Source organism: Notothenia rossii, assembly GCF_949606895.1.
Source record: "Notothenia rossii genome assembly, chromosome: 2".
NCBI classification, from domain to species: domain Eukaryota; kingdom Metazoa; phylum Chordata; class Actinopteri; order Perciformes; family Nototheniidae; genus Notothenia; species Notothenia rossii.
In genome coordinates this window covers 154438-169437 of record NC_136904.1, presented here as the reverse complement: position 1 = coordinate 169437, position 15000 = coordinate 154438, and the positions used below count along the sequence as shown (strand labels likewise).

The following is a 15000-nucleotide window of genomic DNA, read 5'->3' as shown; positions in this document are numbered from 1 at the left end:
TGTGTGTGTGTGTGTGTGTGTGTGTGTGTGTGTGTGTGTGTGTGTGTGTGTGTGTGTGTGTGTGTGTGTGTGTGTGTGTGTGTGTGTGTGTGTGTGTGTAGATGATCGTGTGGACGCGGGGCTTATGGACTTCCTGCTCTTCGGCGCTCTGATCTCGGCGGTGGATCCGGTCGCAGTGCTCGCCGTGTTCGAAGAGGTTCACGTCAATGACACGCTGTTCATCATCGTGTTCGGAGAGTCGCTGGTCAACGACGCCGTCACAGTGGTGAGCAACACACACACACACACACACACACACACACACACACACACACACACACACACACACACACACACACACACACACACACACACACACACACACACACACACACACACACACAAACACACACGTTGGTGTTTAAACGTGTGTTTAATTAGTTTTATTGTTACTGTAAATTTGAATTTCATGTATAATTTTCCACCTGTAGACTCTTTGACGTGCACTACCTCCTGTAGACTAGTTGACGTGCACTACTTCCTGTAGACTAGTTGACGTGCACTACCTCCTCTAGACTAGTTGACGTGCACTACTTCCTGTAGACTAGTTGACGTGCACTACCTCCTGTAGACTAGTTGACGTGCACTACTTCCTGTAGACCCGTTGACGTGCACTACCTCCTCTAGACTCGTTGATGTGCACTACCTCCTCTAGACTCGTTGATGTGCACTACCTCCTCTAGACCCGTTGACGTGCACTACCTCCTCTAGACCCGTTGACGTGCACTACCTCTTGTAGACCCGTTGACGTGCACTACCCCCTCTAGACCCGTTGACGTGCACTACCTCCTGTAGACTAGTTGACTTGCACTACCTCCTATAGACCCGTTGACGTGCACTACCTCCTCTAGACCCGTTGACGTGCACTACCTCCTGTTGACTCGTTGACGTGCACTACTTCCTGTAGACCAGTTGACGTGCACTACCTCCTGTAGACCAGTTGACGTGCACTACCTCCTGTAGATTAGTTGACGTGCACTACCTCCTGTAGACTAGTTGACGTGCACTACCTCCTGTAGATTAGTTGACGTGCACTACCTCCTGTAGACTAGTTGACGTGCACTACCTCCTGTAGACTAGTTGACGTGCACTACCTCCTGTAGATTAGTTGACGTGCACTACCTCCTGTAGACCAGTTGACGTGCACTACCTCCTGTAGATTAGTTGACGTGCACTACCTCCTGTAGACTAGTTGACGTGCACTACCTCCTGTAGATTAGTTGACGTGCACTACCTCCTGTAGATTAGTTGACGTGCACTACCTCCTGTAGACTAGTTGACGTGCACTACCTCCTGTAGATTAGTTGACGTGCACTACCTCCTGTAGACTAGTTGACGTGCACTACCTCCTGTAGATTAGTTGACGTGCACTACCTCCTGTAGACTAGTTGACGTGCACTACCTCCTGTAGACTAGTTGACGCGCACTACCTCCTGTAGACTAGTTGACGTGCACTACCTCCTGTAGACTAGTTGACGTGCACTACCTCCTGTAGACTAGTTGACGTGCACTACCTCCTCTAGACCCGTTGACGTGCACTACCTCCTCTAGACTCGTTGATGTGCACTACCTCCTCTACACCCGTTGACGTGCACTACCTCCTCTAGACCCGTTGACGTGCACTACCTCCTGTAGACTAGTTGACTTTTACTACCTCCTATAGACCCGTTGACGTGCACTACCTCCTCTAGACCCGTTGACGTGCACTACTTCCTGTAGACCAGTTGACGTGCACTACCTCCTGTAGACCAGTTGACGTGCACTACCTCCTGTTGACTCGTTGACGTGCACTACTTCCTGTAGACCAGTTGATGTGCACTACCTCCTGTTGACTCGTTGACGTGCACTACCTCCTGTAGACCAGTTGATGTGCACTACCTCCTGTTGACTCGTTGACGTGCACTACTTCCTGTAGACCAGTTGACGTGCACTACCTCCTGTAGACCAGTTGACGTGCACTACCTCCTGTAGATTAGTTGACGTGCACTACCTCCTGTAGACTAGTTGACGTGCACTACCTCCTGTAGATTAGTTGACGTGCACTACCTCCTGTAGATTAGTTGACGTGCACTACCTCCTGTAGACTAGTTGACGTGCACTACCTCCTGTAGATTAGTTGACGTGCACTACCTCCTGTAGACTAGTTGACGTGCACTACCTCCTGTAGACTAGTTGACGCGCACTACCTCCTGTAGACTAGTTGACGTGCACTACCTCCTGTAGACTAGTTGACGTGCACTACCTCCTGTAGACTAGTTGACGTGCACTACCTCCTGTAGATTAGTTGACGTGCACTACCTCCTGTAGACTAGTTGACGTGCACTACCTCCTGTAGACTAGTTGACGTGCACTACCTCCTGTAGACTAGTTGATGTGCACTACCTCCTGTAGACTAGTTGACGTGCACTACCTCCTGTAGACTAGTTGACGTGCACTACCTCCTGTAGATTAGTTGACGTGCACTACCTCCTGTAGACTAGTTGACGTGCACTACCTCCTGTAGATTAGTTGACGTGCACTACCTCCTGTAGACTAGTTGACGTGCACTACCTCCTGTAGACTAGTTGACGCGCACTACCTCCTGTAGACTAGTTGACGTGCACTACCTCCTGTAGATTAGTTGACGTGCACTACCTCCTGTAGACTAGTTGACGTGCACTACCTCCTGTAGACTAGTTGACGTGCACTACCTCCTGTAGATTAGTTGACGTGCACTACCTCCTGTAGATTAGTTGACGTGCACTACCTCCTCTAGACCCGTTGACGTGCCCTACCTCCTCTAGACTCGTTGATGTGCACTACCTCCTCTAGACCCGTTGACGTGCACTACCTCCTCTAGACCCGTTGACGTGCACTACCCCCTCTAGACCCATTGACGTGCACTACCTCCTGTAGACTAGTTGACTTGCACTACCTCCTATAGACCCGTTGACGTGCACTACCTCCTATAGACCCGTTGACGTGCACTACTTCCTGTAGACCAGTTGACGTGCACTACCTCCTGTAGACCAGTTGACGTGCACTACCTCCTGTAGACTAGTTGACGTGCACTACCTCCTGTAGACTAGTTGACGCGCACTACCTCCTGTAGACTAGTTGACGTGCACTACCTCCTGTAGACTAGTTGACGTGCACTACCTCCTGTAGACTAGTTGACGTGCACTACCTCCTCTAGACCCGTTGACGTGCACTACCTCCTCTAGACTCGTTGATGTGCACTACCTCCTCTACACCCGTTGACGTGCACTACCTCCTCTAGACCCGTTGACGTGCACTACCTCCTGTAGACTAGTTGACTTTTACTACCTCCTATAGACCCGTTGACGTGCACTACCTCCTCTAGACCCGTTGACGTGCACTACTTCCTGTAGACCAGTTGACGTGCACTACCTCCTGTAGACCAGTTGACGTGCACTACCTCCTGTTGACTCGTTGACGTGCACTACTTCCTGTAGACCAGTTGATGTGCACTACCTCCTGTTGACTCGTTGACGTGCACTACCTCCTGTAGACCAGTTGATGTGCACTACCTCCTGTTGACTCGTTGACGTGCACTACTTCCTGTAGACCAGTTGACGTGCACTACCTCCTGTAGACCAGTTGACGTGCACTACCTCCTGTAGATTAGTTGACGTGCACTACCTCCTGTAGACTAGTTGACGTGCACTACCTCCTGTAGATTAGTTGACGTGCACTACCTCCTGTAGATTAGTTGACGTGCACTACCTCCTGTAGACTAGTTGACGTGCACTACCTCCTGTAGATTAGTTGACGTGCACTACCTCCTGTAGACTAGTTGACGTGCACTACCTCCTGTAGACTAGTTGACGCGCACTACCTCCTGTAGACTAGTTGACGTGCACTACCTCCTGTAGACTAGTTGACGTGCACTACCTCCTGTAGACTAGTTGACGTGCACTACCTCCTGTAGATTAGTTGACGTGCACTACCTCCTGTAGACTAGTTGACGTGCACTACCTCCTGTAGACTAGTTGACGTGCACTACCTCCTGTAGACTAGTTGATGTGCACTACCTCCTGTAGACTAGTTGACGTGCACTACCTCCTGTAGACTAGTTGACGTGCACTACCTCCTGTAGATTAGTTGACGTGCACTACCTCCTGTAGACTAGTTGACGTGCACTACCTCCTGTAGATTAGTTGACGTGCACTACCTCCTGTAGACTAGTTGACGTGCACTACCTCCTGTAGACTAGTTGACGCGCACTACCTCCTGTAGACTAGTTGACGTGCACTACCTCCTGTAGATTAGTTGACGTGCACTACCTCCTGTAGACTAGTTGACGTGCACTACCTCCTGTAGACTAGTTGACGTGCACTACCTCCTGTAGATTAGTTGACGTGCACTACCTCCTGTAGATTAGTTGACGTGCACTACCTCCTCTAGACCCGTTGACGTGCCCTACCTCCTCTAGACTCGTTGATGTGCACTACCTCCTCTAGACCCGTTGACGTGCACTACCTCCTCTAGACCCGTTGACGTGCACTACCCCCTCTAGACCCATTGACGTGCACTACCTCCTGTAGACTAGTTGACTTGCACTACCTCCTATAGACCCGTTGACGTGCACTACCTCCTATAGACCCGTTGACGTGCACTACTTCCTGTAGACCAGTTGACGTGCACTACCTCCTGTAGACCAGTTGACGTGCACTACCTCCTGTAGACTCGTTGACGTGCACTACTTCCTGTAGACCAGTTGATGTGCACTACCTCCTGTTGACTCGTTGACGTGCACTACCTCCTGTAGACCAGTTGATGTGCACTACCTCCTGTTGACTCGTTGACGTGCACTACTTCCTGTAGACCAGTTGACGTGCACTACCTCCTGTAGACCAGTTGACGTGCACTACCTCCTGTAGATTAGTTGACGTGCACTACCTCCTGTAGACTAGTTGACGTGCACTACCTCCTGTAGACCAGTTGACGTGCACTACCTCCTGTAGACTAGTTGACGTGCACTACTTCCTGTAGACCAGTTGACGTGCACTACCTCCTGTAGACCAGTTGACGTGCACTACCTCCTGTAGATTAGTTGACGTGCACTACCTCCTGTAGACTAGTTGACGTGCACTACCTCCTGTAGATTAGTTGACGTGCACTACCTCCTGTAGACTAGTTGACGTGCACTACCTCCTGTAGATTAGTTGACGTGCACTACCTCCTGTAGACTAGTTGACGTGCACTACCTCCTGAAGATTAGTTGACGTGCACTACCTCCTGTAGACTAGTTGACGCGCACTACCTCCTGTAGACTAGTTGACGTGCACCAGCTCCTGTAGACTAGTTGACGCGCACTACCTCCTGTAGACTAGTTGACGTGCACTACCTCCTGTAGATTAGTTGACGTGCACTACCTCCTGTAGACTAGTTGACGTGCACTACCTCCTGTAGATTAGTTGACGTGCACTACCTCCTGTAGACTAGTTGACGTGCACTACCTCCTGTAGATTAGTTGACGTGCACTACCTCCTGTAGACTAGTTGACGTGCACTACCTCCTGTAGACTAGTTGACGTGCACTACCTCCTGTAGACTAGTTGACGTGCACTACCTCCTGTAGATTAGTTGACGTGCACTACCTCCTGTAGACTAGTTGACGTGCACTACCGCCTGTAGATTAGTTGACGTGCACTACCTCCTGTAGACTAGTTGACGTGCACTACCTCCTGTAGATTAGTTGACGTGCACTACCTCCTGTAGACTAGTTGACGTGCACTACCTCCTGTAGACTCGTTGACGTGCACTACCTCCTGTAGATTAGTTGACGTGCACTACCTCCTGTAGACTAGTTGACGTGCACTACCTCCTGTAGACTCGTTGACGTGCACTACCTCCTGTAGATTAGTTGACGTGCACTACCTCCTGTAGACTCTTTCACGTGCACTAGCTCCTGTAGACTAGTTGACGTGCACTACCTCCTGTAGACTAATTGACGTGCACTACCTCCTGTAGACTCGTTGACGTGCACTACCTCCTATAGATTAGTTGACGTGCACTGCCTCCAGTAGACTCTTTCACATGCACTAGCTCCTGTAGACTAGTTGACGTGCACTACCTCCTGTAGACTAGTTGACGTGCACTACCTCCTGTAGACTAGTTGACGTGCACTACCTCCTGTAGACTGGTTGACGTGCACTACCTCCTCTAGACCCGTTGACGTGCACTACCTCCTGTAGATTAGTTGACGTGCACTACCTCCTCTAGACCCGTTGACGTGCACTACCTCTTCTAGACTCGTTGACGTGCACTACCTCCTCTAGACCCGTTGACGTGCACTACCTCCTCTAGACCCGTTGACGTGCACTACCTCCTGTAGACCCGTTGACGTGCACTACCCCCTGTAGACTAATTGACTTGCACTACCTCCTATAGACCCGTTGACGTGCACTACCTCCTCTAGACCTGTTGACGTGCACTACCTCCTGTAGACTCGTTGACGTGCACTACCTCCTGTAGACCAGTTGACGTGCACTACCTCCTGTAGACCAGTTGACGTGCACTACCTCCTGTAGATTAGTTGACGTGCACTACTTCCTGTATACTAGTTGACGTGCACTACCTCCTGTAGATTTGTTGACGTGCACTACCTCCTGTAGACTCGTTGACGTGCACTACCTCCTGTAGAGTAGTTGACGTGCACTACCTCCTCTAGACCCGTTGACGTGCACTACCTCCTCTAGACTCGTTGACTAGCACTACCTCCTCTAGACCCGTTGACGTGCACTACCTCCTCTAGACCCGTTGACGTGCACTACCTCCTGTAGACCCGTTGACGTGCACTACCTCCTGTAGACCCGTTGACGTGCACTACCTCCTGTAGATTAGTTGACGTGCACTACCTCCTGTAGATTAGTTGACGTGCACTACCTCCTGTAGACTAGTTGACGTGCACTACCTCCTGTAGACTCGTTGACGTGCACTACCTCCTGTAGATTAGTTGACGTGCACTACCTCCTGTAGATTAGTTGATGTGCACTACCTCCTGTAGATTAGTTGACGTGCACTACCTCCTGTAGATTAGTTGACGTGCACTACCTCCTGTAGACTAATTGACGTGCACTACCTCCTGTAGATTAGTTGACGTGCACTGCCTCCAGTAGACTCGTTGACGTGCACTAGCTCCTATAGATTAGTTGACGTGCACTACCTCCTGTAGACTAATTGACGTGCACTACCTCCTGTAGATTAGTTGACGTGCACTACCTCCTGTAGACTAGTTGACGTGCACTACCTCCTGTAGATTAGTTGACGTGCACTACCTCCTGTAGATTAGTTGACGTGCACTACCTCCTGTAGACTCGTTGACGTGCACTAGCTCCTATAGATTAGTTGACGTGCACTGCCTCCAGTAGACTCTTTCACGTGCACTACCTCCTGTAGACTAGTTGACGTGCACTACCTCCTGTAGACTCGTTGATGTGCACTACCTCCTATAGATTAGTTGACGTGCACTGCCTCCAATAGACTCTTTCACGTGCACTAGCTCCTGTAGACTAGTTGACGTGCACTACCTCCTGTAGATTAGTTGACGTGCACTATCTTCTGTAGACTCTTTCACGTGCACTATCTCCTGTAGACTCTTTCACGTGCACTAGCTCCTGTAGATTAGTTGACTTGCACTATCTTCTGTAGACTCTTTCAGGTGCACTATCTCCTGTAGACTCTTTCACGTGCACTAGCTCCTGTAGACTCTTTCACGTGCACTAGCTCCTGTAGACTCCTTCACGTGCACTATCTCCTGTAGACTCTTTCACGTGCACTAGCTCCTGTAGACTCCTTCACGTGCACTATCTCCTGTAGACTCTTTCACGTGCACTATCTTCTGTAGACTCTTTCACGTGCACTATCTCCTGTAGACTCTTTCACGTGCACTAGCTCCTGTAGATTAGTTGACTTGCACTATCTTCTGTAGACTCTTTCAGGTGCACTATCTCCTGTAGACTCTTTCACGTGCACTATCTCCTGTAGACTCTTTCACGTGCACTATCTTCTGTAGACTCTTTCACGTGCACTATCTCCTGTAGACTCTTTCACGTGCACTAGCTCCTGTAGACTCTTTCACGTGCACTAGCTCCTGTAGATTAGTTGACTTGCACTAGCTCCTGTAGACTCCTTCACGTGCACTATCTCCTGTAGACTCCTTCACGTGCACTAGCTCCTGTAGACTCTTTCACGTGCACTAGCTCCTGTAGACTCTTTCACGTGCACTATCTCCTGTAGACTCTTTCACGTGCACTATCTTCTGTAGACTCTTTCACGTGCACTAGCTCCTGTAGACTCTTTCACGTGCACTAGCTCCTGTAGACTCAGCAGAGAGCAGCCTCTGGTGAACTACAGATGGATTTCTGCAGATTAACTGCAGCTCTAATCCTCAGCAGCACTCGGAGTAAAAACTAATCCCAAAGTGAACAAAGAGCGAGAGCAGAAGTTTCCCAGGATCCTTTCTGCTTTCTGCTGAGTCATTGTGTACAGGAAACTCACCTTCAGAGTTTCTGCTGAGTCGCTGTTTACAGGAAACTCCCCTCAGGCTGCAGGAGACATCAGTTTATTGAGAAACATGTTAAAGTTTAAAATGTGATTACAGTGCAGGTCCTGCTCCTAGAGATGAACTCAGGAGGAAATGAAGTTCTATCAGAGGATGAAACTCATATTTTAATCTTGTATTGCTTGTTTTTATTAGACGTAAATAAATGATGTCCAAAAAGTGAAACTTTTATATTTGAAATACAAATATTTGAAATATTCTCTTTTATCGGTTCCTCGAGTTTTCAGAAAGCACACAGATTACTTCTCTCAGTCCGGCAGGTTTGAGACTCCGTTGTATTTCTGTGTTTCCTCTCAGGTTTTATATAAAGTGTACATCTCCTTCGTGGAGGTCGGGGTGGAGAACGTCCAGACGGTGGATTACTTTAAAGGAGTCGGTGAGTTCAGGGAACAAGAACTTATAAAACATTGAAGTTGTAAAAGTGAGTTTGGCATTATGATCTTATCATGTTTATCTTCCTCCTCTTCCTCAGCCTCCTTCCTCATCGTCAGTGTTGGAGGGACTCTGGTTGGTCTGGTCTTCGCCGTTCTGCTCAGCTTCATCACTCGTTTCACTAAGAAGGTCCGGATTATCGAGCCGCTCTTCGTCTTCCTGCTCGTCTACCTCGCCTACCTGACAGCCGAGCTCTTCTCCCTGTCCGCCATCCTGTCGTAAGTCTCTCCTGTCTTAAGTCTCAACATCCTGTCTTAAGTCTCAACATCCTGTCTTAAGTCTCAACATCCTGTCCTAAGTCTCAACATCCTGTCGTAAGTCTCTCCTGTCTTAAGTCTCAACATCCTGTCTTAAGTCTCTACATCCTGTCTTAAGTCTCAACATCCTGTCTTAAGTCTCTACATCCTGTCTTAAGTCTCAACATCCTGTCGTAAGTCTCTCCTGTCTTAAGTCTCAACATCCTGTTTTAAGTCTCAACATCCTGTCTTAAGTCTCAACATCCTGTCTTAAGTCTCTAACATCCTGTCGTAAGTCTCTCCTGTCTTAAGTCTCAACATCCTGTCTTAAGTCTCAACATCCTGTCCTAAGTCTCAACATCCTGTCTTAAGTCTCTCCTGTCTTAAGTCTCTAACATCCTGTCTTAAGTCTCTAACATCCTGTCTTAAGTCTCTAACATCCTGTCTTAAGTCTCAACATCCTGTCTTAAGTCTCAACATCCTGTCTTAAGTCCCAACATCCTGTCTTAAGTCTCAACATCCTGTCTTAAGTCCCAACATCCTGTCTTAAGTCTCAACATCCTGTCCTAAGTCTCAACATCCTGTCTTAAGTCTCAACATCCTATCTTAAGTCTCAACATCCTATCTTAAGTCTCAACATCCTGTCCTAAGTCTCAACATCCTGTCCTAAGTCTCAACATCCTGTCCTAAGTCTCAACATCCTGTTTTAAGTCTCTACTTCCTGTCTTAAGTCTCAACATCCTGTCTTAAGTCTCAACATCCTGTCCTAAGTCAGCACTCTCCTTTCTTTCAGGATGACGTTCTGCGGGATCGGAGCTAATAAATACGTGGAGGCGAACATCTCCCAGAAGTCCAGAACCACCGTGAAATACACGATGAAGACTCTGGCCAGCATCGCAGAGACCATCATCTTCATCTTCCTCGGCATCTCCGCCGTGGACAAATCAAAGTGGGCCTGGGACACGGGCCTGGTGTCCTGCACCCTCGTCTTCATCTTCGTCTTCAGGGCCGCAGGTTCGACCTTTATTGACCTTCAGTGACCTTCAGTGACCTTTAGTGACCGTTAGTGTGACCTTTAGTGACCTTCAGTGACCTTTAGGGACCTTTAGTGTGACCTTTAGTGACCTTTAATGACCTTTAGTGACCTTTAGGGACCTTTAGTGACCGTTAGTGTGACCTTTAGGGACCTTTAGTGTGACCTTTAGTGAACTTGAATGACCTTTAGTGACCTTTAGGGACCTTTAGTGACCGTTAGTGTGACCTTTAGTGACCTTCAGTGACCTTTAGGGACCTTTAGTGTGACCTTTAGTGACCTTTAGTGACCTCTCTGTGCAGGTGTGTTTGACCTTTAGTGGCCTCTCTGTGCAGGTGTGTTTGACCTCTAGTGACCTTTCTGTGCAGGTGTGTTTGACCTTTAGTGACCTCTCTGTGCAGGTGTGTTTGACCTTTAGTGACCTCTCTGTGCAGGTGTGTTTGACCTTTAGTGACCTTTCTGTGCAGGTGTGTTTGACCTTTAGTGACCTCTCTGTGCAGGTGTGTTTGACCTTTAGTGACCTCTCTGTGCATGTATATTTGACCTTTAGTGACCTCTCTGTGCAGGTGTGTTTGACCTTTAGTGACCTCTCGGTGCATGTATATTTGACCTTTAGTGACCTCTCTGTGCAGGTGTGTTTGACCTTTAGTGACCTCTCTGTGCATGTATATTTGACCTTTAGTGACCTCTCTGTGCAGGTGTGTTTGACCTTTAGTGACCTCTCTGTGCAGGTGTGTTTGACCTTTAGTGACCTCTCTGTGCAGGTGTGTTTGACCTTTAGTGACCTCTCTGTGCAGGTGTGTTTGACCTTTAGTGACCTCTCTGTGCAGGTGTGTTTGACCTTTAGTGACCACTCTGTGCAGGTGTGTTTGACCTTTAGTGACCTCTGTGCAGGTGTGATTGGTCAGACGTGGATTCTGAACCGGTTCCGGCTCGTCCCATTGGATAAGATCGATCAGGTGGTCATGTCGTACGGCGGCCTGCGGGGGGCGGTGGCCTTCGCTCTGGTGGTTCTGCTGGACGGAGAACACGTGAAGGCTAAGGAATACTTTGTGGCCACAACCATCGTAGTGGTCTTCTTCACCGTCATGTTTCAGGTACGAGGAAAAACTCCACGTTTTTATATTCCAACAAGACAAGCCCCTCCCTATACGAGGGCTAACACACCACCGGATTACTTTAGATGTTTATATGTGTATTGACTTTTATAAAGTCTGTTCCTGCTTTATCTTCAGGTGTTCATGTGTTCAGGTGTTCAGGTGTTCAGGTGTTCATGTGTTCATGTGTTCATGTGTTCATGTGTTCATGTGTTCATGTGTTCAGGTGTTCAGGTGTTCATGTTTTCAGGTGTTCAGGTGTTCAGGTGTTCATGTGTTCATGTGTTCATGTGTTCAGGTGTTCAGGTGTTCATGTGTTCATGTGTTCATGTGTTCATGTGTTCAGGTGTTCATGTGTTCATGTGTTCATGTGTTCATGTGTTCAGGTGTTCATGTGTTCATGTGTTCAGGTGTTCAGATGTTCAGGTGTTCAGGGGGGTATACTACGAAGCTGGTTCAACCTAACCTGGATATGATTGAGTTAGCCGGTTGGCCTAATCCCAAACTACTACTACGACGCTGTTTATCAAGTGGATCGCTCAAGCCAGCCGTGTCCTATCTAGTTAGGTGCGTTCACATGAAAGGGGTGGTATCTGGAGCATTCAACCAATCACAAACATGGAGAAGCGTACTGACAGCGCAGCGTCATACTTCCTGAATGAAAAGTCAACTATAATATTAGACATATGAAGAAGTTAAACTTTAAACATCCACGACTTAAACACTTGATCCAGGATCAAAGCCACATAGCTGCACCTGCAAGGTGAATACAGCTGGTAACAGAACAAGTGTTTGAATGCGTACATGAACAGGTTTATGATATCACTGCCCCGTCTAAGACACCATCTGACTTTCATTACATTTGACTCCAGTGTTTCCTCAACTTAATGTGTTGCTTAAAATAATCCTTCTGCATCCAGTATGTGACACTGTGAGTGTTGCACGGCCAGATACGGCTCAGCTGACTCAGATAAGGAGATGATACATTATGATGTGATATGCCGCGGACTGTACTTAATGTTACTCTGATCCGGTTACTTATGTTGTGGCAGATATTTAAGAAAGCTTTCTTAACGCTAATGTTCTAATAGTCAGATTGCTCTGAAGATGGGAGGTGATATTCTATTCATGTTCACGTTCACACAGTCGCTGATTTTTGCCGGCCGTCTTTCCTGCAACGGCAGCTTTTCTGTATTTCCTTTCTCCTGTAATATGACTTGATCGCTTTAAACTCCGCACACTGAGCTCTGATTGGTCAGCAGGCAGTGCTTTCACTGAGTTGAGCTCTTAGCCTGCAACCTAACCTGCTCCGGGGCAGGTTAGCCGCTCAGCATCAGTTACCATGGAGATCTAGCCTGCTAAAAAGAGAACCAGCTTCGTAGGACCGGAAACCCAGAGTTTACCTGAAGTTAGCCGCTAAGAGAACATCCTGCTTCGTAGTACACCCCCCAGGTGTTCATGTGTTCAGGTGTTCATCACTAATCTGGTCTCTCTCTGTGTTTCAGGGTCTGACCATCAAGCCTCTGGTGAACTGGCTCAAAGTCCCTCGCTCCACCAACAGGAAGCCCACCATCAACGAGGAGATCCACGAGAGGGTGGGGCTGCTGACCTGTTGTTGTTGTTGTTGTTGTTGTTGTTGTTTTTGTTGTTGTTGTTTGTGTTGTTTCTGATGTTGTTGCTTGTGTTCAGGCCTTTGACCACATCCTGACAGCGGTGGAGGACATCGCAGGTCTGCAGGGATATAACCACTGGAGAGACAAGTGAGGACTGAATCACACTGGAAATATATGTTCATTTATACAATAAACACATAAAGATATATACATAATAAACAATAACAAATTAATGGGTTCTATATTTTAACATGTCCTTAAACTACACTATTATATATATATATATATATATATATATATATAAATATATATATATGCAAATTCACACAAGAAATAGACTCCAACTTAACCTTGAATCTTTTCACTTTTACATGTTACCTCTTTTTAAATAATTAAAGATTTGAGAAGAAATACTAATAAAACATTTACAGTGATTTTCACTGTTATGCTGTAATGAGTGACAGTGGACAGCAGGGGGCGCTGCTCACTCACACCGGAGATGACACTCAGCGTAAAAAGATTGCAGGAATAAAAAGATGTAAAGGTAAAAAATATATATTTATAGATATATCTACAAATATATATACACAGAGGAAAATACTGCCAAATGTAAAAAGACAATTGTTTCAAATCATTAATGATTTCATCCATTAGACCAGCGTTTCTCAAAGTGTGGGGTGAGCCCCACTGGTGGGGCGCAGAGATGTGATAGGTGGGTCGCGAAATACAAAATAAAAATAATTAAATTTTTTATTATTATTTTTTGTTTTCCACGCTGGTGGAATATCAAAACAACGGCCCGGGGTGCAAAACGCATCAATGAAAGCGTCCCTCTACCACACAAAACAACACCTGTAAATAACCCTATTGGTGTTCTTTGAAATTGAAAAGGATATTGCATTGTGTTTGTTACTTTCGTTGCAGTTGTATGTCTTAAGTTTAATTTGGCATGCTTTTATTTTGAAGGTGAGTTTACGCTGTTGACAGTTGTTGTTGCTATGGAAACAAGAAACGTTTCACAGCGGGCGAGACTTGTCATAAAGTCCGCGATAATAAAGCCCACCCATTTAGAGGGAAGATATGATTGGTCAATTGTTCTGTCATTTGAAATGACTCTCTCGTTCAGTTAGCGGGCCCTCTGTGAATTCATAGCTGGACGTCCAACAGCTCCTCTCTTCACCTCGCAGAGACGAGCTTCTTTCATTTAACCCTTCACATTCAAACACAAACTGAATAGGCAGATTCAAAGGATTTATTTCTTTGGAAATGTTATTTTAAATACAATTTAATCAAGTTACATTTGGTAAAAAACCTATGACAAATATTACTAAAAACATATTAAAAAAATATATATAAAGAAAAATATAAATTTGTTTTAATGTTTTTAAATATTATTTTGTAGAATATCTTAGGCCCTCAGAGACAGGCTCTGGTAAAAATCTCTCATACACACATGTGAAACGCTCTCACAGACACACACAACAGCGTTGCAGTCGGGAAGAAAAGCAATGTGGAGCGAGAGAGAGAGAGAGAGAAAGAGAGAGAGAGAGAGAGAGAGAGAGAGAGAGAGAGAGAGAGAGAGAGAGAGAGAGAGAGAGAGAGAGCAAAACTTTATCTATTTAATAAAGTTGTAAAAAATAAAGTAAGAAATCATTCCAATGTGTGCTATAGGACAGTAACAAGTTTAAAAGGGGAGGGATTAGTATGCATAAATAAAAAGAAAGAATGCTAACTCGGTAACATAAGATAAGAATAAACAAGTTTAAATGATTTGTTGTGATCATATTCTAAAGATGTTTGGATTATTGAAAAGTATACAGCTCCCTTTCGTCTGAGTGTTGAGAGCTGTCTCCATAAATTCATGTTGGGCTCAAAGTAGGGCTGCTCGATTATGGCAAAAATCATAATCTCGATTATTTGGGTCAATAATTGATATCACGATTATTAAAAACGGTTAACTTTGAAAACATCAATTTATTGAA

At 46.5% G+C, this 15000-nt stretch overlaps 1 protein-coding gene across 1 annotated transcript in view; it reads left to right on the top strand.

Moving 5' to 3' along the window:
* Nucleotides 1–15000, top strand: part of slc9a5 (solute carrier family 9 member A5) — a 38319-nt gene that overhangs the window by 8460 nt on the left and 14859 nt on the right. Inside the window, exons 3-9 of the mRNA XM_079665955.1 lie at nt 102–265; nt 8905–8983; nt 9080–9257; nt 10069–10289; nt 11203–11405; nt 12911–13000; nt 13095–13165. Of these exons, the coding sequence (XP_079522081.1) occupies nt 102–265; nt 8905–8983; nt 9080–9257; nt 10069–10289; nt 11203–11405; nt 12911–13000; nt 13095–13165 (1006 nt within the window). The remainder of the gene's footprint in view (nt 1–101; nt 266–8904; nt 8984–9079; nt 9258–10068; nt 10290–11202; nt 11406–12910; nt 13001–13094; nt 13166–15000) is intronic.